This window comes from Falco punctatus, assembly GCF_963210335.1.
Source record: "Falco punctatus genome assembly, chromosome: 6".
NCBI classification, from domain to species: Eukaryota; Metazoa; Chordata; class Aves; order Falconiformes; family Falconidae; genus Falco; species Falco punctatus.
The window spans coordinates 10418986-10440596 of NC_137585.1; the positions used below are offsets into that span (position 1 = coordinate 10418986).

Sequence of the window (21611 nt, forward strand, 5' to 3'; positions counted from 1 at the left end):
AATAAATGATAGTATAAATACATTATTAATACATCTATGTTTGTGTTTGAACTAAGTTATTATTAATATTTACATTTATTAGTATACGTATTCAAAGTATTTACATTAAGAAAGTCGCTTATTTGCTGGGATTATTAGGACTTAAAAAATAATAATAATAATTTAGGTCAACTTTATAGTTTTATAGCTGGGAGAAGCTAGCCAGAAGAACACAGATCCAAAAGTGGAAACCCCCATGGGCACAACAGGCTGACCATGAACAACCTTGGACTGCCTTTTGTCAAACTTTCCTTGGGCAAGATCTGCGATCAAGTAATGAAACGGAAAAAAGGTATGTGTTGTCAATGAGAAGTCTTTGCTTAGAGAGAAACAAGTCTTCCATAATGGCTAACTTGGATCCTTCTTCCTAAGGGAAAAACTGGTGGGGACTCACCTTCCAATGCAACACAGCCCCAGGATCAGGGCCCCTGCAGATGTGTGGCTGGGACAGCCACTTCTTTGCAAGCGAGAGGAACAAGTTGCCTGAAGCATCCACGGAGAAACTCAGTCCATTTCCCATACGGTTTCTTTGTTCCTATGCTATCTTCAACCTTAGACTGTCACAGACATCTCGCAGTCCCTCCAGGGAGGGTTGAGCTCTCCTCTCAGTTATGTTGATGAAAATCCAGAGGCTGTTTTGGAAGTATTGTGGGTTTTAATCTTTGTTTGGCTTTGGCTACCATGGGAGCTGATCTCGTAAGACTCTGAGTCCTGCTATTAAAATTAAAGGTCTTGGTTGTGATTTTACACGTGCTACTTCTTTACTACTGCAAACCCACTGGTTTCACTGGGCTTGTTCCTGATTTACATGTGCAAGGGACCTTCACACGGCTGGAGTGGCAGCTGAATGAAGTGACCTCGGTGGAGGACTAGGCCTGCTGTTTGTTGATGAGAAACCGATGCGGGGATGCAAGTCGGAGCGGCGATTACACCAGTGGCTCGCCTGCTTCAGCTCTGTCCCCTGTGCCAACAACAACAGTATAACACTCTGGCGGAGTCAAACCTGCTCATGAAAGCTGGGGGTGAAGGAGACAGCAGTCAATGAGCAGGACTCCTGCCAGCTCCCAGCCAGCGCCGGGGGTTGTTCCTTTTTCATTCATTCAGGAGCCAGATTACACTTGTCTGGTGTTGGGTGCAACTCCGAGGTGCTGCAGGAAACCAGCGGGGATGTTCTGAGAGCTTTGGCACTGTCCCCACTGGCAGCAGAAACCACTAGGTGTTACCTCTGTCCTTTGCTCACCCCCGTGACATTTCCCAGATCCTTCCAGTTCCTAATTTAATTTTACCACTGAATAATGTATTGCAGCTTATTGAACTATGTCTTCACTTTTAACATTGAAATGCTTGAATTTCTTTATCTATATCAATTAATGAACTTGAGACACAGTTATTGTAGGGGGGAAGAGTCAAGAATACAAATAGTATAGACAGTAAAGATAGAATTAAGAATAGTTACCTTTAATATCTAAGTAATTTGTTTTAATATTGAGGGAGAGAGAGACACATATATAAGGTACCAGTAAGCACTGTCTAGAGAGATTAACATTTTAAAGTACATAAATGCCTGTTGAGGACCATACAACACTTAGTTCTTCATCACTGAAATATGTGATAGAAATGGAAATGAACCTTTGAAAATCATTGGGTAATTTATATGCTATACAGCTCACCGTAAAAGAAGACAGAAATCATTACAGTAACAATGAAAAGGAGTTAAGAGGCCAGCATGCTGGAAAAGCAAAGATGATAAAGGCTGCATCCTCACCTGCAATAAATCAATATGTCTTTGATTGAATCAACATTGCTGCTTTAATTCCATGCTCTTCCCTTGAAGTAAATAAGTGTTTCTTTGTAAATTTTTTCCAATACATCCAGGAAAAGGTTAGACAGTTTTTTATTTAGGGAACACAAACAAAAAGGTGTAAATTTTAATGCTATCAATTCTTGTAGGACCACTGAAGCAAAAGAAACAGCTGCTTACACCTGCTGTTGATCTAACACAGCTTAACACCTTTCTTAAACATCTTTAATGTCTCCAAGCACTCACTTGAGGTTTTGTCATTTTGTTTTAATTAGATAAGGGGGGGAAACCCTCTAGAAAGAGAAAGGGAAAGGTTTAAAGGAATGGAATGCAAAGATCTGTGGGTTAAGAGGAAAAAAGTAAATTAAATTGAGCTTTAAGCAAGGACAAAAAGGCAAATACTAAAATCTAACTTGTGATTATACTAAAACTATTCAGAAATTGCAAAACTCTTTAAGTGTAAAACTCCCTAAATCTTTGAAGTAATCCTGAAAGGGGCTAAAAATAAATATATGTGGAGAAATGCATCAGAATTACAACTATTTCTAACATTTTAAGAGAGCATATGATTCTATAAATGGTATTAATAAGATTTGCTTTACATTTTTGTAAAGGAAAACACTACTCACCATCTCTCATAAATAGAAAACAAAGGCAGATAAATAGCATTTATTATGCTTCAGAGACTATTCAAAACTGAAATTCATGTGCTAATGTTGTGAAAAATGTTTGACCTACATTGAGATACAAAGCCAAAATGTGACTTTTCCATATATATTTGTCATTTAACTTTCTGACCAAATAGAAATAGTTGCAAGCAAATTATTTGGGAACATATTTCTTTTCAGCTTTGCTCAACACAATCTCCCTTCATTCAAGATCTCCTTAGGATTCCTAGGAACTGTGTTTTAAAGTCTTCCTGTCATCATTCTTTTGCAGTCTTGGGTTAAACATCCGTTTCCTGAGATACACTTTGCTCCTCTGATGTCTGTGACTGACATCTTTTAGACCCTGGGGCTAAATGTGATCCATCATGCAATGAGTTTGGCCTGCACAGGGAACTAGTACTGTGAGATAACCTGAGCTGCAGCTCCCAGGAATATTCTAGAAAAAAGAGAGAGACTGGTTAGTGTGAAACTACCCCAAAAGAAATTAATATGCTTCAAAAATATCTCAGCATAACTAATATCAACCCAAAAAGTGTTTCTTACGTTTATGTTTCCCCCCTCCCTGGAGGGGGGTCCAGTGCAAACCCAAAAAGTTCAGGGAAAAGTAACGTCCTTCCTAAAAGAAATACAGTAGTTTTCATAGAAACTCAGACAAGTAGTCCAAGGCAGGAGTCCAATTGATACTGCAGTCACGCCTGTATCACTCTGGTAATGAAGAGGAGGTATAACATGAGCAAGAAATTACTTCAGGTTCACCAGTTTTAGTCATTTTCTTTTCAGCTGGATGTAAAGCAATTTTATTCTCAGTGGGTTTTAAACACTTTGACATTACCTTTAGAGGATAAAGAGAGTTTTTGAACTGCCTAAAACCTGATAAAGGGACCATTTTACCTCCCTGCTGGTCACAAAGCAGTTAAAGGATCTGTATACATACTCTGCTTACAAAGCTGGAAGACTTTCATAATCATATCTAGTGGAAGAAAAAGGCCTTTCTGCTTCATGTCTTTCTTCCAACAACACAGACCAAAAGCAAGGACATTTCTCAACAGAACAGCCACCAGCCAGCAAGGGATCACAATGTTTATTAGCCTCCCTGGGGGCTGAAGTGTGCTTTTCTACTCTTGTTATGTTAACCCCTAACAGCAAATGTTAGTCTTGTACTCTTGCCTGCCTTGTGTATGACATTGGCAGGCACAGGGGAGTTAGTTGAAGAAAAAAAATATAATATTTTGGTACTTGACAGCAAAACAACAAAAACAGACCATTTGTGCATACTGTCAGATGCTGTCCTGCAATTGCTAAATATTTTCTGGCTGTGTTGTCTCAGTCATATCCATCCGTAATACAGGAGGTCCAGAACGTAATCTGTGTTTGCAAGGTTGTGGACATTTTGTGTGAATCCTAGCTGTGGAGCATCCCAGAGGAGACTTGTCATTACCATTCTGCTCTTCTACAAGGGGTTGAGGTCAGAACAATCACTGCATAATCCAGCAACCGCCAACTTGACTTTGGTAGAAGTCATTAACAAAATATTCAGGATTTCCAGATTTGTACTGCACTATGCCAGAACAGAGTCATCAAAGGGTGTTAGCAGTTTAATGCAAGCTGGGTGAAAATATATTAATCAAAATATATTTTTTGCAATAAATACATAAAAATAAGGTAAATATTGCAGTAACATGTCGTTCTCATTTATTTTTTCCAATTCTTCAGCTTAAAATACTCACTGATCATTTTTGATTATCTGATCCAGATTGTTCTTACTGATAACTTGGTTTATAAGTGGACTTTGAAAACTGAAACCTTTCAAGTACCAATGTTTCAAAACCAAATAATCTTTTAAGTAGAGATTTCCATGTTTTTTTCTAATCAGACATAAACCTATATTTTTTCCTCTGATAAAATGTTAATAAAATGTTTTGGGGAGTTGTTTTTGGTTTTGTTTTTGTTTTTCTTTTCCCCAAAGAAACAAAACTTGTATATTTTTGTTACAATACAGTGATGTATTGAACATCTCATTTGAAGTCTTGGAAACATTCAGTACCAGCACCAACTGTTCATAATAATCTGGGACCAGTGGTAAAGGACTCTGTTTTCATGTCAGAGCTAGACTCTGGGTGCATTTTTGAGTGTAGAGGATAGTTATTCAATGGTAGCTTTTAATAACTGGCCTGAGTAGGCGGCATCGTGAAATAATTGCAAAAATTGTGCCTCAGGCCATTGCAGAAGAAGCAAAGTAATTTCTTACCACCTTCCTCTGCCTGTTGACATGCTTTTGTAGCTTCAATGTGCACAAAGTACTACATTTGTTTCTTTAAATTCCTCTAACTGCAGTTATTCATGTGATTTTCAGTACTATTTATTTTTCCAACTAACTATTCCCTTCTCTTGCCTTCTGGTTTGCCTCCCACTTCCTACACACTACCACTATACTTTGCTTTTTTCATGTAAACCCCAGAATCAGTCTCATGAAAGGGTAGGTGATGTGTTAAGCACTTGGCTGGAACAACAGAGCGCGTGTTATACACACAATCCCACGCGTGCAGAGCACAAGGAGGTGAAATTGTCTATAAATAGGCATCAGTGATAGCAGCCTGCACCCTGAACAGCAGTTGCGATGGTAGACCAGCACTCCAGAAAGAAGACACGGTAGGTCGCACAGTATTGGCATATCCAACTCTCCTCTGTTGAGATGTGAAAAAGAGTTCTGAACTGCAAAACAACCAGGAAAATTTAGCCCAAGGCACCAATTATGTGCAGGCTGAAATTCCTAAGTACAGAGTTGCCCCGTACAGACACCTAGATAGACAGACCGTACAACCCCACAGGCATCTGGGCAGTGAGGATCTCTGTTGGCACACAGTAGTACAACTTCTTAATAAATTCACACTTAAGTGCAAACCCCAATCTCTGAATGGCTTTTGTATTTCCCTTTCACAGGGCCAGCTTCACTATCTCGTATTTTCCCGTCTTCCCTCCATCACTTTGTGCATCCCACAGAGCAATACACAAGACTGTGACACAAGCATTAATTGCTAACCAAGCTCCACAACAGTAGGGGGTGTTTCAACAGTGTTAGCCATTTATGTGTGAGCAGGGCCTTGTCTACTGCTTTTTAATAAGTAACCCAAGGATAATTCCACAGAGGTTTTGAATGTTCTTCATTTTATTTAGCTGATTCAGAGTATCATCCCTGGGAAAAACACAGTGGAGCATGGAAATTGCCTTAAAGAACTTGAGACGTGACTGCAAGAGAAATGACATGTGGCATTTCTCTCAGTGCAGCATAAGGCATGCTGCATGGTTATTTTTTTCCAAGTGAAACAATTACAACTTGCTGTAGGTATCACATCACAGGACAAAAGCCTGTGTGTGGGGGTAGGGCTTAGAACTGTGTTGTTGCTAAGAAATGTGTTGGTTCTAGCTGGGCATTTTTAGGAGGATTTTCTGAAATTTACTGACTTGCTCAGTCAGATCCAAAATCTCTTACCTTTTTAGATACAAGGTTTGTTTCTTTCTTGAGATATTACAAAAAAATATAAGTTTTCCATGGAAGAATGGACAAGGTTGCATGAAATGAGCTAATCACGGAGGATGTGGAGTTTGGTATGGACAAATTTAAACATGTGATTATTCAACATTCTGGGCCTAGCCCAGTATAGTCAAGTATCCATAAAGTAATCATGGATTCCTAGAGTTTTGCTTTACTGGGGGTTGATGGGAGACAAAATATTTGACTTTATCAGCATGTTCTGACTGCAACACTGACTAGTGCCTTGCTGCAAGAATTAGCTCTAATTTCAGAGGAGCTAGCCATGTAAAAAAGTTGTATTTGCTCTCAGGATGAAAATTTCATCTTATTCACTTCATAATGTTTAGGCAGAGACCATGATAATTAAGGGAAAGCCAAGATGCCTACTTAGACCATAAAGAGTGTCATTAAAATTGTCCTTGATACCATTAGATTGCAACTACATACACACATTTCAAGTCATTGTACAACATAATGATTATATTGAAATCAAAGCCTGCAGGGATAGAGCCTGTCTTTAACAAACACTGCTGGCTACTGAGAGAAGCCATCCATACTGGGGTATTACCTTCAGCAGGAACTTCTCAGCAAAGGAGGAAAAGCACTGAATTAAGTACTAAAAGCAAAGATGAAAATCAAACACAGCATGTGTGTTAGAGAACACACATGCAATAACCTCATAACAGTTGTAAAGCTCCATAAAGTTTCCTATTGTTACTTGTGTGATGAAGCTTGCATGACTCATGCTTTAGGCTTTGCCACTCATGGACGATTGTGTGACCATGCCCATCTTGCTGTAATAAACATTCTCTGTTGTCCTTTGCTCAACACATGGTTTCTTCATTTTCCTTCCTTGCAGGACATTAACCTCAGTTGCTATTCTGGTCCTCGTGGTGCTTGATAAAGAAATGGCTCAGCTACAGAACTGGAACGAGCCACATGACAGACAACCACCACAGACATGGGTTAAACATTGATGATATTTGGGAACAGAGATTTGCCATGTAGTAGACCATGTAGTAGACCAATATTTGGTATGAACTGCCTTAGAGGCTAGAGAGAAGAGTTAGTTATAAATCAGGAACTTAACTAACTTAACGTCAGCCATGGACAGCCTGAAGCAGTATTAAACTCAACCGTCAGTAGTACTATTCAATCAAAAGAACATGCTGGATTTTTCTATTCAGCCTCTTTTTTTCTTCACCTCTCCTCCTCTGATGAGAGATGGGGTCAAAAGCCTAGCAACAGCATGCCATAAAGTCTTCAGACTGGGAAAAATTATAATTTTAAAACCCTTTGTGCCTTTGCTTCTTTCATTATTCCCCTTGATTCCTTACAGGCTGAATTCCTCCTTCCTGTCCTACCAAATAAAAGTGGGGAAGGATGGATTCTGGGCAAAAAAAAAAAAATAATTGTCCAGTTACTTAGTCAAAAAAGAGACACATGACAATGAAAAAAAGGTATTCTCTTTCTTTGAATTGAGGTAAAAAAAAAGCTCTGAGTGAGCAAAAAGCCCTGCTGCCTGTTCACATAGTTCCTGAGGAGTGCTCTTGACTGTAAGTGCAGTGCATCCTTGATCCGCTGTCTTCACGGATGTCTCTCAAGCTGCATGCAGACCACCAGCACGTACCTTGCCTAAGCTCAGCACTGCACGATGCCTTCAGGCTCTGGTCCTTGGAGCCCCACATGTTCCAGGGAGTAACCTGTGGCTGCAAGCTTGCTTTCCATGCAGAGAGCCAGTCTGAGTTCGAAAGCAGGCACTGGACTTGTGTGCTCCCACCGCATCCGTGCCACTCGCTCAGTCAGGACTCACCCAATAGTGTACCTTAATGAACTCACATTGGGGTCCTGCTCCTACAGTACATAGAAGACCCTGTCGAAATCACTGCTTACATTTAGTAGTGATAAACTAAGCATTTCTGGGCACTGAGGCCAATGGGCAAGGAGCAGCCCACGTCCATGCTAACAACCTGCCTACAAGAGGGTAGAGGCGCACAGCCTGCCTGCTGGGCACTGGGAACAGGCTGGGAAGGGCTCAGCTGCCAGGCCTGCCTGGCAGCTGCTGGGGACACCAGCATTTGAAACACTCCCAGTTCAAGATGGAGACTTCCTAACAGTTCACTAATTCACAGACAATCACAGTGAGGTTAAACGTAATACTATAGACAGATGCATTAAATGTTTTGTCTATAGGCCCCGAGAGACTACTTAGGGAGCTAGATGATGTACTGCCTAAGGTTGGGAAATATTTTGTTTTTTTAAGAATGATAGCTTAAGACTGACAGCCTATTTAGCCAGAACTGTTTAAACCCCCTGCCTGTACATCTGCGTTACCTCAAACGGGACCCGCAGTTTCAGGCTGCCTGAAAGCTGAGCCATGCCATGTTTGCTGCCCTGCCCCTCCTCTAGCAGATGTGATTTCCCACTAAGCTTTTAGAGAATTAAAATGTAGAAGCTCAGCCAAATGGGCATCAGCATCCATCAGATAAAAAACGTGAATAAAATTTGCTTTCATACAAATAAAAGTGCCTTGTAAGGTCAGAACACACAAATACTAACTACAGGGTATACAAGCTAGTGCTGAGAAATGTCCCACTGACTTCAAAAGCCAACTTCTGCTATCAAACCCACCTCATCGGCTGTATTTTGAATCAAGAATTTTTCTGTTCTGGGAAACATAATCCCAGAATAAATAAAAAAAACACCTTAACTAAATTAGTTTATGAAAAAAGTCATTGTCCAATTGTATTCCCATCGTTACCCTAACTTTCATTGTTGCTCGCAAGTGACTGAGCAAGGCTGTGGAGCATTTCTTTTCACAGTGTTTTATTACTTCACTTTCCTTTCTTTGCCTTATTTTCTATTTCTTTCAGTAGCGGAAACTGACAAATGAGGACAGCACCTATATTTGACACCATGACTAGGAATGTAAACACGGAAGTCAGGACATATTTCCCTATGGCTGGAGTATTATCAGATGTATTGCGTGGAACCGTGCCTTTCATTTCAGTGATAGGTTACCTGCTTGAATTTAAAAGACACAGCTGGTGCCATGCTGGAAAACCACCAGCGCTCTGAGGCCCTTCACTTTGGAACTCCTTGACTCGGTGGCAGATTTTTATTTTGTAAAAATTGTGATTGTCTTCTCCTTTTCCTTCATTCCCTTTCAACTTGCTTCAGATATTATAGTTCCACTGGACCTCAAAGATACAGATGCATCAGCTCAGGAGAGAAAAACACTACTGAGGTGTACCTCCCTGCTGGGGAAATGTCGGTGTGTTAGTGAGCAGCTCTGCTGTCTGTAGCAGTCGATTCCCTCAGTGATTAAGTCCCTTAGTGTCCCAAACCAAGGCATATGGATATCTAAAATTTCACTGGGGGGGTTTCTTCTGAAGCTAGTCAGATTAAAAAGTACATGATGTTGCAGAAAATATTTGTTATCAAAGATGATGTAAGACATACAATCATGGAAAAGATGGGCTGAGAGAGATTACCTAGCCCTTCCCTTGCCCCAGTGCAGGACCAATTAAAACCTTGTGGGTCCTGACAGATTTCTCTACCCTGTTGATGCAGGCTTTCAAGGAAGCAGATATCACAGCAGCCCCAGGCAACCAGTTCTGGAGCTTGGGCTCTCCAGTTTTTCCTAATGCCTAATCTGAACTCGTCTTGCTGCAACTTATCGGTTCTTGTCCCAGTTAGTCAGGATGTGAGCTGGTCTCTTCTATGCAGGAGCTTTTCATGAGCTTGAAGTATTCGATTATAAAACTTCACAAATTCTCTCTTCTTTGGTAAGCAATTCCAATTTTTCATTTTTCATCATATGTTATATTTTAAACTATATTACACATTTAATCATTGCTTCTGTCATTTTCCAGGTCTTCTCTGGCTTGAACTTGGTCAGAACTGGATCCTACATCCCAGCTGATGCCTTAACAGAGTATCTTATGTGTCTGACAGGTGAGGCACCTCTTTATATGTCCCAGTGTGGAATTTATCTTCCTTGCAAAAGAATGGCTCTGTGATTCCAGATAGCTTCTTCCTCATCTAGGATCATTAAAAAATGAAGGTTCCTCTTCCCAGTTCCAGCGTAAGTACTGGAACCAAACTTCTTAGCATTTATGTAAGTAAGAAATTATTATTTTTTTTTTAAATAGTCATGCAAAGTCTCTTCAACTAGTTTGATAATCATAAGAAATGAGTAGCAGATGAAAGTATGCCTATTGTTTACAAGGAAGGTCTTGTTTGTTTCCCAAAATGGTGCCTATCATCAACTAACCTTGTTCTGCTGCAACCGTTCTTCATTATTCCTGCAATAAAGGGTGTACCTGGCAAAACTGGATACCACCAGAAAAAGTCAAACATACATAACTCCAAAATACATGCTAAACTGGTGACATGTCAGTGTAGTAGAGAGATTTGTAATGATCCATAACTCTATTGCCAAAACATATTTGCAAGTGTAAGTCACCTCTTGTATATTACTTATTATATAGCTTTATTTTTATATAGGAGTACAGATCTCTACATTTCACTAAACAGGGAAACTTTGAAATGTAAAATATTTGTAAAACATTTAAAATTTTTTGGCTGAATACTGCTATATTGTGTGTGTGCGAAATATTTCACGAGCAAGTGCTAGTAGTTGTACTCAGTAGGTAAAAAATAGTCTGTTACTGCTTTCATTAATACTCTATTTATAATCCCATTTAATCTCACTTTGCTAATTCTCAGTCAGGACAATAGGTTTACAGGGGGAACTACATAAAAGCTAACTCTGTAACGTGCATTGCTCTGAAGAACAATGGCTTTCGGGGTGTGACCTTAATTCATGGTTATTGCCCTGCATTTTTTCCATCCTACCTCTTGGCATGTCTGAGGCTCTAGGTACATATTTTTCATCTTTGATCTACCATGTTAATTGTTACGAGCTGTTGTAATTATTTCAGGAATTTATCAGGTTATTTTTTAATGAAAGAGGAAAAGCTGCAGAAGACAACTTTCCAAGAAATGTGTATCAGAACCAATTTTGACCTATTTTGTGATTCTTGTTTGGAATTTCTTCTTAATACTTCTCATTTCTCTAGCCTGGGTGCAAGAATGTAAGGAAAACTCAAATGTGACCGTACACGATGGCTTGAGCTCAGCACTACTGCAAATGTATGGAAGGCCAATGTCAATGATGTTTCAGCAATTCTTTCAGCTCTGAAACAGTACCACTAGTACCCTTAAAATAATATTTAAATAACTTCTGAAATATTTTTTTTCCAACACCATTCCCAGCAATTAAAGAAAAACATGCCTGAATTCATTTTCATTTTTAACAAAACATTTACAACACATGCCAAGGGAAAAAACATTTACTAGAAATGTTGTCAGATCCTTTATCAAATTTTGGAAATTTGAATAAAAGTGATTTTGTCATTTCAAAGGTGAACAGCCTTGTGAATTGAAGATCTTAGACAGACAAAATGTTCAGAGCTAATCTGCTTCCAGTTCTTCCTTGCCTTCAAAATTATCATCTCATAAATGGAGGACCATACGGATGAAAGCTCTTTCCATCACAGGTAGGTGTGTTTGTGGATGTCTATCAAAACCACCATGGGAACAGCGCGGACTTGCTGAAGTGCACGTGGTGTCCCCACCGACGTTCCCCTTCCAGTATCTGTTCAGGGCTTCAACCACAAAGTGGTGCTGTTGCAAAAGTTAACGGTTAATGGGGAACACCAACTCCCTGCCTTGATAGTGACCCAAGGCATGCATTAAACCAAATCAAATTTTCATCTGTTTACTTACTCACTTGCATGTCTTCTCTATAAATATTCAATTTTTTAACATCAAACGCAATTACAGTGGCATCTGTTAATATGTAGAGAGAAACACATCTTCAAAGTATATAAAATGTTACGTATTTTGAAGTCTGATAAAAGTGCCTAATTAATCAGATCAATGCCTAGTAATTATTCAAATTAAAATCCCTAGAATTTAAGGATGCCTTTCTACAGCACGCTTTGAGCAACATTTAAAATTCTTCAAGACAGAACAGAGACTTGTGAAAAGTTGCAATTTTATTTTTTTTTCCCCCGATCAGAACCTCAGACCTGAAGGTGGCACATAAAATAAGGTGACCATTTAGGAGCTTTATTGTTTCTCATCAAAAATTCAGAAATATGTTTGAAGTGTAAAATAAATCCACTTGTGCTAAGGGTTAGGATTAAAAATAACAATAATAATACAATCAAAATCAAACCACCTCCAGAGTAACAGATGAAGATGTAAAAATACCTAGAAAAAAAGAGCTTCACAGCAACAGAAATGCCTTTAGAGGAAAGGTTGGAAAACTGCAAGGACCCAACATGTCTCCATTTTCTATAGCTGCAAAAACACCCTGTCTACAATGCTTTTTACAGGGCACACATATTTGGCAAGATTAAGGTGTCCCATCTCAAATTACAAGGCTGATTGCCCACAGACCCAGACACAAGCACACAGCAAAACCCCTCAACTGGTGCAAAGGGCCTGGCTGGGACAGCTTTGCCTCCCATCAGCCAGGCAGCCCCTCTGCCTGGGACGTTTACTTGCAGCCCACATTTTTCCATCTTTTTCTGCTGGGCTAGCTGCAAATGCAAAGTTCCCGGGCTAGGGCTGCCTTCAGATGCTTAACCCTTTTCCTACCTCTGGAAAAGCGTTCACCAGCCACAGGAAAATTTTCTATTCCTAGCACTGTTTGTCTACTTCAGGAGATTAAAAGCTGAGTCACATTTTAGGCATTTCTCAGATCTGACTACAGGGCTGGGGCTGCATGGGGGACAGGATTTAATTCCGAATCCCGCCTCAGCTGAAAAAGCTCTAAAAAGGATGGAAACTGCATTTAGCCAAATGGTGAAGACAAAAAGGCTCTAGAGTTATTAAAGGTTTGAGTGGTTTTTTTGATTGGCAGAGCAGCAAGTTTTAGTAGAGAATTCTTAGGAGGCAACGGTGGAAGATGACTTTCCTTCTCCATCTGTACAGTTAGAGGGAATAAGTGACTAAATCAGAATTTATGAGACTGATACGATCTGTAGAGTTCCACGTTCCCTAAATAAGGGTTTTTTTATGGTTGAAAAAAAGTTGGATAAAGGACAATGACAACAAATGACACCAACCTTCAATTTCAACTACTATTTCAATTCATGATGGAAAATACTTCAGTAAAACTGTCACAACTATCTAGGTAGATTAAAATGTCCTAAAGGAGATGGTACAATGCTTTGACAGCATGAGAGGTCTAATCATCCTCACACAGGGAGGGGAAAGAGGAAAAATTCCTTGGTTAAATAACAAAAGAAAACAACTTCATAAGCTAGAAAAGGAAGTGCTCTTTAAGGAAACAATCTGGCGACTCTTAAGATTCAAAGTGTTGTGTCCTATCTTACATGACCATGTTCTTATGGTTATGACTTTCTCAATCATGCTTGAATCAAATAGAAAAGAAAGATGACTTAAGCATGTAAATTTAGAGGGAGACTTAGAGGCATGCAGCTAAATTTATCAGCCATCTCTGTGAGCAATCACTCTAAATAAAAAGTTTGGAAACTAGTCGCTGCGGGTTGCTGATGAACTTTCCATGTTTTTGGCACTCGCCATCCTTTCCTTAATGGACTAATCTGCAAATCAAAACAGGAGGGATATCTGGACACAAATCCATCCTAAGGTCTGTTCTTAAACAGTGGATATTTCTCCCAACACTTATTTTTGTGTCATGGAGGGTGATTTGGTTGACAGAAATGCTGGCCGAAGAACTAAATTTGTCTAAGATTTGGAAGGAATAAAAAAAAGGAAAGGGGAAAAAAAAAAAAAAAAACCAAAAAGAAAAAAAGGAGCCAGAGCACGAGGGAGCAGAGGCTTATGGCATTCTAGTTCTGTGTCTCTATTTCACCTGTTTTACATGTCCTATAATGACTTCTGAATAAGGGTAAGAATAGCAACACATGCTGGCAGTTTGACCAAAGGGTGTGCGTGTGCATGTGTGTGAGTGTGCATGTGGGAGACAGAGAGAGTATGGGGGGAAGGCGGGGGACGGTGGCTGGGGGGTGGGTGGGGGGTAGATGGACCGTTAGAGTGCAAACACAGAGACATTCCTGCAATAAAATACTTGTCTTCTGAGAATCGCGGTCCGGAAGAGATGGTTATGATTTAACAAAAGAATTCTCTAAAATGTTCCCTGGTGCTAATACTGTTCTTAATAATATGAAAAGATTTTGCCAGGAAGTGGAATAAAACCGTCAACTGGATTAAAAAAAAGAAAATAGGCACGTGATGTTTTTTTTTAGAGCACACAGGGGGGAAAATGACCTTTATGACAGTTTTGTCGTTTTCAAAAAAATGCCTCGTTCTCTGAAATTCCCCAACGAGGCAAGGTTATTATAAATGGTAGGTAGGGAAAGCAGAGCATGGCAATAAAGGGGTTAATGTGCAGAGCACAGAGCCATCTGGCTGAGCTGGTTTGTTATAATCGAGCAGATTATGTTCACGGGACTCAGAGTTTAAGGCTCCTCTCCCATAGAGCAACTCTGCACAACCCAAGCAGACCAACTTTGGGACTTTGAATGAACATATTTACATCCACCTTTCTCTTCATGTCGACTTTTCTGGAAACATTCACACGGATGCCATGGTTACTCCTACCACGGTAAGGGAAATTTGACGTTTTCTAATAGGGTCCTAAGAGGGCGGGGAGGAGGGGGGGAGAGGGGTCCTTTAAAGAAGTATAATGGGGGGGGTGTCTTGTAAGCAGTAGATCTGTCCCAAATGTTGCCTTTCCTATTGTGCCTCCTCCTTCCCCCCCACCCCCACCCCCCCCACTTGCCCTATAGCTTGCTTTAGTCCTGAGGTTCCTCTCTCCTCCTGCTCTGCACACTGTTGTTCAGGTCCCTGGCAAGAAAACAGCAGAGGAGAAATATGAGGTGCTAAAAGAATCTGATTTAAGAGGCAAAAGTAAAAGAGACTCTTGGTTTTATTTTAAGAGCGAAACCAGCAACTTCAGATATAACAAAAGGGGTTGCAAATCTTGAGAGTGGATTGCAAGAGCCAGCCTCAGCATACATAGCATGCTTGCCCTCAGGGAAAGTTAGAGCCCATGACAAGCGAAGTCAGAATTCCCAATTTCTAGATCTTGCCTGTCTCAGGTAACTAACTCCACTGGAGCTTTCTTTTCTTTTTTTTTTTCTTTTTTTTTTTTTTCATGTATCAGACACTGGAAACCCTATTCATGAGCTTTGAATCAATCCTCATTCTCCTTAGACCCAAACACTAAATTCTCTGGGAGGAACTGCAGATCAAAGGGTTCCCTGCACATCTGTGTCTAGGTGAAAAAGATACACTCGCTCTGTGCTGGGATAGCAGGAAAACTATTCTTACGCTGCAGTTTCCAACGTTTGGTAAGTGCCTTCTAGGAACGCAGCACACAACTAATCAACACAGATGCATGTATAGAGAGCAAAATAGAAAGCTGTTTCTCATCTAAACAGCTGAAATGCAGCTTAAAGCCTCAGTTACTGGCGAGTCCTTATGGAGACACCAAACTGCTATTAGCCAAGAGGGGAAAAAGTCCTTGAATGGTTTAGATAGTTTTCTGATCAGTTCTTAATCCTTCATTAAAATAAACGGGAAAGCTCTGTGTTGGTTCTATCTCTTGAACTATAAATACGCAGTATCCGGAGAGATGGATATTTTGGATTGAATAAGGCTGCTATGTGCACATTCTCTGGTTCCTATATTGCAAAACCAGTTATTTAGAGATGACTGTGTGTGTGAGGGGGGTTGACTCCCCCCCCCCTCCCCTTTTTAAATAGACAGAGATATGTGCTACATGGTCCAGTCAATTGTTATGAGCTACAACCTTTCAGAAAGCACTCTTTGCTCTTAGGCTCATGTGATTTGTTGCATGAGGAGTGCAAATGGTATGTAAAGTTTGCCTTTACATTGTGCCTTCAGGAAAATACTCAGACAAATAGGAGAGACATTCTCAGGCATGGAAATACCTGATCTGTGCAAGCCTGTAAGTGGAGAAGGAGTGCAAGAAACATGTATAAATAATAGGAAAATCTAATAATAAAAAAGAAAAAAGAAAAACTCACTTTGTGGCAAGGCAGACAAAAGCAGTACAGAGTGGAAGAGAATTCAGCTAGAAGTAAGAGTCCTGGTCTTAGATACACGTGTTGGTACCAGGAGCTCTGTGTGTGAGCATGGCGGGGGAAGGAAAACTAGACAAGATTGCAGGTGGTGGACCCAAAATATGGAGGGAAGAGGATGTACCAGCAAAGTCAAGAGCAGAATGCTTTGTATAAAAGGGTGCTTATATGTTGAAGTATGTAACACGTGTAGGTTTAGGATTTCCAGCCCACCCCCCACCCCCCAGAAAGCTAAACTAAATGGTACATAGAAAGACAGATATAAGGAGTTCGGAGGGAAAGTGTTATATAGTGAAAGTAAACTGCTATTTATTAAGTGTTGTGTATTGGGGTAAATAAGGGCAGGTGAGCCATGCAAAGGTGGTCAACTTAAAAGGGGAGCTGCTGCAGGTCAACTGGAAAAAGAGGATCTTTGTGGGCGGAAAAAGGTTTAGGAGCTCAGAAGGGGAAGTAACACTTCAGAGGGATGCGGCAAAGGTGCAGACTGGGGGCTGGGTAAGGATGTGAAAGGGATATACAAGGATGTTAGGGTCTGCAAGGGGGAGGCAGGGTATCGAGTGGGAGTGGAGGGAGAAAGGTGAAAGCACAGGGCACAAAGGATGTTTGGAGGAGGAAGAAAAATGTGAACTATTGTCTATTTGGAGAAAGGTATGGAAAATAATCAGCTACATGATGCTTGTGGGAGGCGTCTAAAGGAGACACCTTTGATTCTGTCAAGAAATAGATACGAGGATGTGTTTGCAAGGAAGGTGTTATGAAAGGGAAGGCTTGCATGGTGATGGAAACACATGCCAAGCAGAGGAATGCAGAGGAAAAAATGAGCTGGATGGAAATAGGGTGTGTTGATGGGAAAAGGGTATAGGGACCCATAAAGGTATGTCAGGGGGTAGTCACTTAGCAAAATTTCAGAGAAGGTTGGAAGCTTGCTGGAGTGTTCTGCCTGGTTTCAAGGGAGAGATAGAACTGGGGGAAAAGCCGTGTGAAGGTGCTGTGAGGAAATGCAAGGTAGTGGAAATCATGGGGGCATAGTGAACTGTGACAGGAATATAAAGATGTTACAAGTCTTGAGGAGCTTGAGAATGGGGGGAAAGTGAGGAACATAGGAAGCATGAGGATGAAATTAAGAGCTAGGTTTTCTCTAAAGATGCCTAGGAAAAAGATGGTTTAGAGGAGCTATAGGGCAAGAGAGCACAGGGTGAGAGGAAATTGGTTTTGTGTTGCTTTGTAGGCAAACAGAGAATGTAATGCAAAGGTGCAGGAGTGGCTCGGCCAGCAGAAACAGAGGTTTCCTCCTCACTAGGTAGTTGCAATAACATAGGGGAAGAACAGGCAATATGTTAAAGGGGAAGCAATCAAGGAAAATAGTGGAAAGTAAGGAATAATGTGAGGGGTGTGGGAGGAAGAGAACACATACATAAAAAAAAAAAAAAAAAAGGAGTGATTTTCTGTTAAGAGAGATGTAACAAATGTGCTTGTATCTCTGTGGTAGGTACTGGCTAAGTGAAGCAGCAAGAGGCAATGGAACAAATGTGCTAGTGGAGAAAAGACTAAAGACATAAAGCTTTGGGTGGGAGGAGAAGGAATGGGAAGGGTAACTACCTGGAGAGCCGTATAAGCCACATGGCTGTATTAAGGTCGAAAGTAAAGTGTGAAGTGTGTGGGGAGGCAAGTGGAGTTAGGAGCTGTAGGGCATGAAGTGGAAGTGAATGGGAATGACAGTTCACGTTACGAGGGGTGAGAAGCTTAGCGTAGGCTGACACACGATGGTGTGTAAGCAAGGAAGGTACCTGCCAGTTTGTGCCTGCTTGTAAGGGCTGTGGAAGGGCAGGTGAAAGGAGTGACAAGTTGTGCCTGATAAGAGAGATTTGTGTACACAGCATGCTCTAAGTAAACGAGGGAAGTACAGGTAAGGATTGCAGACCTGGGTGTGGGGCCTGGGAGAAGGAAAACAGCTTGTGGGGGAGGCAAGAGTGATGAGGAGTGAGAAAAAGTTTATGACGGTTTAAGCGATCTGTAGTTATCTGCCTCTTAGTTTAAGGAAGGCTGGCTAAGTGTGCAAAGGGCCGCACATGCTTGCAGAGCAGCATGAGAGCAGGCTGGGAGTGAAGTACAAGGGGGAGCAGGTAGAAGGCACAGGTAAATGCATATGGTCAGTGATGATAGGTGCATGGATATATGAGATACTGGTTTTGTGTGTGGGACAGAGACAGATGTGTGCAGTGAATGTTGTGCTTACGTGCCTGAGAGTTACAGAGGGAGGCGTCTGATGAGAACGATCCAGCCAGTCTGCAGGAAGAAGCTGAAATCCTTGAGGGGCATGAAAGAGCCCTGGGTTGCTGCTGTAAGGGATGTATGCCCGTGTGGCAGTTACAAACAGGCACTCAGGAAACCATGCTGATACGTAAGATGGCTATTGGAGGCCAACTGGAGAATCACGTGTCCACTGCACTGGTGACACAACGGTCTGTGTCGAAATAAATTATGTAAGACACACAACAGAGGTGAGTTTCGTGAGTGCTAAGGAGCAGTGTTTGCATTGAGAAGGAGGGTAGGGAAGGATGACTAACTGAGAAAATGGTTTGCTGCGTGGGCAGCAATAGTACCAAACATGCACTAGATGTGCCTGCCTTCTGCGTGACATGCACAGCAGGCAGGCTTTCCCTTTGAGATTTTGCAGGCTTTTTCTAAAGAACTACTGAATAATCCTGAGAAAATCCCAGGACGTCTAATTAAAAATACTTAGACCGTCTTTATTTGGAGGCATAGAAATGCACCTTATTTCCATTCTTTAAAACTTCAGCATAGTACTTCTGGCACAATATGGCAGAGAGATTTCTCTACAAGTAGTTGACAGGGCTGTTGGATGAACAACCATTGGGTTGAAGTATACACAGGGAGTACAGATGTCAGTCAAAGGAAACAAGAAAGTACTAGCTTTCTCCATGGCTTAGAGGGGTACTGGAGTAATGTGCAGGTGGCGAAAGGCTGAAAACATAGGATACATCTCGGGTGTGAGAGAGAAACACTAAGAATGTCTTTCCCTTCAAAACAATCATAATGTTGTCAACATCTGTTCTTCAAATCTGTTCTATAAAAAACTTCAGATTTTCTGGCTTGCTTACGGCTTCGGTGTCTTCTTAAGCGCTGTCCTGCACTGTGTAGAATAGTGCTCATCTCCGTCCATAAGACTGATGGATCGGAAGACTGAATAATCTCGCAAGGCTTGCACTGGGAGAAGACAGTCTGATCACACTGACCTGCTGCAGCCTCTGGGCCTAGACCTTACGTAGCATGAGTCACATGGAAGTTGATGGATCCCTTTCCAGTTTACTCCAGGGATTAATTCCTGCCAAAAAGATAAGTAGCCTGTAAAATACTTAGCTAATAGGCAGTTAGTGCTCATGCAGCCATGGGCTGTGTTAGGAACCTGTTGTCCTACTTGATGCACTGGTTTCCCACTGCAGAATCCACTTGGAGCTCCCCAGCTGGATAATTTTTCCTGACAGTGCTTGGAGCCACTTGCAGTCATCAGAAAACCCCTTTCTCCTCTGATGGCAGTGAACTTCCCACCATGGCAAGTCGCAGGCGGTGGGGACAGTGAAGCGGTTGTCCATGAGGGGGAGACGCATGACCGCAGCCAGTGGTCCCAGCCACTGGGATTCAGATGGGCTGAAACCACAGACAGCATCCTTCTCAGCCCACTGCCACCAGTGCTGCCCGGGATAATGCCCTGGTCTCTGACACCTCCCCTTCCTCCCCACATAGCCGCTGAAAAAACAGAAAGCAAATGTTGGCATCAACCTGTCAGCTGGCCAGAAAAAGAGAAAGGAGATGATGGGTACAATTAGTGCTAGATTGTTGCAGGAAGAGGATCAAACATGGGGTATTTGTGCCCGCCTGGACTCCTTTTCAGCAATGACACAGCCAGAGAAATGTGTTTGCAAAGGCTGGAACATCTGCATGTCCCTGCAGATGTTTGCCTGTGCAGGGCCATGTGTGTGTCTTCTCGTGGTGACTAGGAGCGCACAGTGGAAAGAAACAGCCTGTGGGTAGGGATGACAGAGGTGGCTGGCAGCTGTTTCTGTGTGGGAGACGATCATCCCTGTTCATGCATCTGTCGGTGGGGGAGGTGGGGGTAAGTTGCTTTCTGAGTGGACAGATGGGATGTGTGTGCAAAGGCAGAAGCAGTAAGCGTGGATATGGAGTAGCTGCAAGATTGTAAAATGAGTCCTATAGGGAATATACAGAGCTATGTTACTGATTGTATTATGAGCCTTAAGTCCATAGGGGAAGAGGATTCCTCCACAGAAAGCCTCAAGGAAGACTATACTTCCTGAGGAATTAAAAGAAAAACATAGCCAAGCATCCAGCTCAGTTAAGACTCTCCTTCTCTCCTTCACATGGTACAAGCATCCTGCTGCATGAGCAAGCTAAGCAAGGTAGCCCATTCCTTCAGGGCAGCAAGTATTTGGAAAGATCAGAACAAGCCCATATACTCCTCCGTCTCTTACCTTTCTCTACCTCTCACTGCTCTCCACCTCTTCACACATGCACACAAAAGGGTCTTTCCCAGTTTGGCTTCTAAGTTTGTGTCTGCAGATATGTGTGATAAACGTATGTGTGAATGAGGACCGTGGTGTGTCGGGGAAGGTTGTGGGTCTGAAACAAAGTTCGTTGGTAGTCAGCTGGAGCTCAGTGAAGTAACACGTTGGTTGCATTTCAACGCACATGGAAAGGACAGCAGGTAATTCCACATTTCCATCAGGCAGTGCCAGGAAGCCAGCCTGCGTAACTCATCGCCACTCTGCCTGCACTTTAGAGGAAGCCATCACCTACCTAACCACGTAAAGATATAGCTTCCATAGAACAAGCTCCATTTGTATTATCTATTACAAACCTGTGCCAGAGGTGATGGAAACATTTGTGGAGGGTTGCGTCCTACAGGGTAAGATTTGCAGCACTCCTCCAACATTTTCTGTGCTTCAGCTGTGCGTGTTGCTCATAATGGAACCACAGCAATAAATGTGCTGCTTCTCAGTTGCTCTTTCACACCCTCCAGCAATAAATTCCTTTATTTTAGATTTGTCCCTGCTATAGATTTTACTTGTTTTGTCCTACATTAGCTGAGTTAGCATGTAAGAAAGTGTTAATCTAGTTAACTCAGAAATATATATTTCTGGGCTATGCCCTACAAAAATTTACCCACATTTGCCAGAAGTCTAAATTGATATCGTCAGAGGTAACTGTCTGTTAATTGGAGAATTACAGAAGGAAGTACATTGCTCTCTACATGAATGTTTAAAGGCTCGTCTACACGTAGAAGTGAATTCAGGTTGTGAGTGTGAAATTGAAATCCAACAGCTGCTTCTGAATAGCTCTGTGCTTAGACAAGTTCTAAGATA

The 21611-nt window shown here is 41.5% G+C and overlaps 1 protein-coding gene across 2 annotated transcripts in view; it reads left to right on the forward strand.

The window, feature by feature from the left end:
* The window catches only part of NTF3 (neurotrophin 3), an 80317-nt gene that overhangs the window by 13757 nt on the left and 44949 nt on the right, over positions 1 to 21611 (forward strand). Inside the window, exons 1-2 of one of the 2 annotated variants that reach the window (XM_080391441.1) lie at positions 1 to 13991; positions 14540 to 14708. The exon at positions 1 to 13991 is cut by the window's left edge and continues 13757 nt beyond it. In XM_080391441.1, the coding sequence (XP_080247567.1) occupies positions 14691 to 14708 (18 nt within the window). In that variant the 5' untranslated portion in view covers positions 1 to 13991; positions 14540 to 14690. Of the gene's footprint in view, positions 14709 to 21611 lie in introns of both variants that reach the window. The other variant, XM_080391440.1, reaches the window with a different exon arrangement.